This window comes from Corvus brachyrhynchos, unplaced genomic scaffold (genome assembly GCF_000691975.1).
Source record: "Corvus brachyrhynchos isolate BGI_N302 unplaced genomic scaffold, ASM69197v1 scaffold67, whole genome shotgun sequence".
NCBI classification, from domain to species: Eukaryota; Metazoa; Chordata; class Aves; order Passeriformes; family Corvidae; genus Corvus; species Corvus brachyrhynchos.
The window spans coordinates 370,231-372,173 of NW_008239114.1; the positions used below are offsets into that span (position 1 = coordinate 370,231).

The window sequence follows — 1,943 nt, forward strand, 5'->3', positions numbered from 1 at the left end:
TGGGGCCAGCCTCAGCCCTGCCAGTGCCAGAAGAGCTCCTGCCTGGAACACCTCTGCCATGAGCTGTGCCCAGAGCAGCCCTGCCATGAGCTGTGCCTGGCCTCAACCCACTGAGCTGGGAGAGAAAGGCTCACAGGGACTCCCACACTCAAAAAGTGGGAAGGGAGGAGGGTTTGGGGAGGATAGGAGTGGGAAAGATGGAACGGAGCCCCCCCCCCCAGCCCCAACATACATTCACCCCCCCCAGACCTGGTGAACTCGGTGCCCAGGACCCACCTCAGCGATCTCCTTGTATTTGCCATCCATGGAAGTGCGCAGATCCACTGGGAAATGCTTCAGGCAATGGGGGGTCCCGGGCAGGGACCAGGCCGACTGCAGGGGTCGGGCCCCTGGCCCCCCCCGCAGCTCTGCAGGGAGTGGGACAACATCAGCTGGGGGGGTCTGGACCCCTGCCCGGGCAGGAAGGGGTTAATCAGCCCCTCCACAGCTCCCCCTCCCCACCATGGAACTGAGATGCTCTTCCCAATGGGAGTGATGGGGAAACTGAGGCAGCTCAAGGGCAAGAGGGACACCCCCAAATCCCCCTGGGGCACTGGGAGGGCTGCTGGCTCCACTGGGGGGGTGTCAGAAGCCAACGGTGAATGAGGGGCTCAGGGCTGGGGGGCAGGACCCCCATGGCATGGGGGGCACAACACTGGGGTCCATCCCCCTACCAATGCTGCCTCCCTGCCCCCCATCCCATCCCTTCCACCACAGGGGGCACATCCCCAGACTGGGGGGGAGGGGAGGCAACACCCCCCACTCCAAACACCCCCCACTCTCCCACCCCCCCAGAGCACCCCCTGCTCCCACCAGCACTGGGGCCACTGGGCTGGGGGATGCCCAGAGACACCCCCCCGATGCCAACACCCCCCTCTGCAGCCCCGAACCCACCACAGACCTGGCCGGGGGGGGCACTGGAAATCAGGTCCTACTGGTTAAACTGGGGGCACCAGTAAGAGCCCCCCTACCCAGCACAGCATGGGGGGAAGATCCAGGTCTCCTGAGGAGCCTCCACCCCACGGGCTCCCTGCATCACCCCAGTGGGAATGGGGGTGCTGGGTTGCTGTCACCCAGGGCAGGGACGGCACTGGTGTCATCGGGATGTGCTGGTAGTGCCTCACCTGGGGCACGGTGACACCCAGGGTGCCCTGTGACCCTGGGACATGTCCTGTGCCACCCACGCGTGTGACAGGTGGCAGCCCTGGTGGCACTCCGGGACCTGCCCCCAACACGGGTGCCAGACAGATGACAACCCCAAGGTGCCACCATCACCCTGTGCCACCATCATCACACTGTGTCCCCACCATCACCCTGTGCCACCCACCCAGAACACATGTGGGTCCCCCAGAGTCAGGAGCAGCCCCAGTGACACCCTGAGAGCCCCCAGAAGTACCAGCCAGGTGACAACCCCCAAGTGCCACATCACCCACCCATGTCACCACCATCACCCCAAGGTGCCACCATCACCCTGTGTCACCACTATCACCCTGTTTCACCACCACCATGTGCCACCCCCCAGAACATGCACGTGCCACCCACGTGTGGGAACAGCCCCAGTGACACCCTGAGACCCTCTCTCAACAGTGCCAGCCAGGTCCCAACCCCAAAATGCCACCTTGCCCACCCCGTGTCACCATCATCACCCTGTGCCACCCACCCGGGGCACACGAGGGCCCCGCTGACACCCCGAGACCACACCCCGCAGCACTGCCAGCCAGGTGACAGCCCCTAAGTGCCACCTCACCCACTCCGTGCCACAACCACCCCGTGCCACTGACCCCGAACAGCGACGTCTGGGAACAACCCCGGTGACACCCTGAGACCCCCATCAGTGGTGCCAACCACTGCGAACCCCAAAGTGCCACCTTGTCCACCCCGTGCCAGCAGCCCCCCTCATACCA

At 65.1% G+C, this 1,943-nt stretch overlaps 1 protein-coding gene across 1 annotated transcript in view; it reads right to left on the bottom strand.

The window, feature by feature from the left end:
• AMPD2 (adenosine monophosphate deaminase 2) overlaps nucleotides 1-1,476 on the bottom strand; it is a 7,449-nt gene extending 5,973 nt beyond the window's left edge. Inside the window, exons 1-2 of the mRNA XM_008638032.2 lie at nucleotides 1,473-1,476; nucleotides 277-407 (exon numbers count right to left, since the gene is read on the bottom strand). Coding sequence (XP_008636254.1) covers nucleotides 277-407; nucleotides 1,473-1,476 — 135 coding nt within the window. The remainder of the gene's footprint in view (nucleotides 1-276; nucleotides 408-1,472) is intronic.
• Between the last annotated feature and the right edge of the window lie 467 nt (nucleotides 1,477-1,943).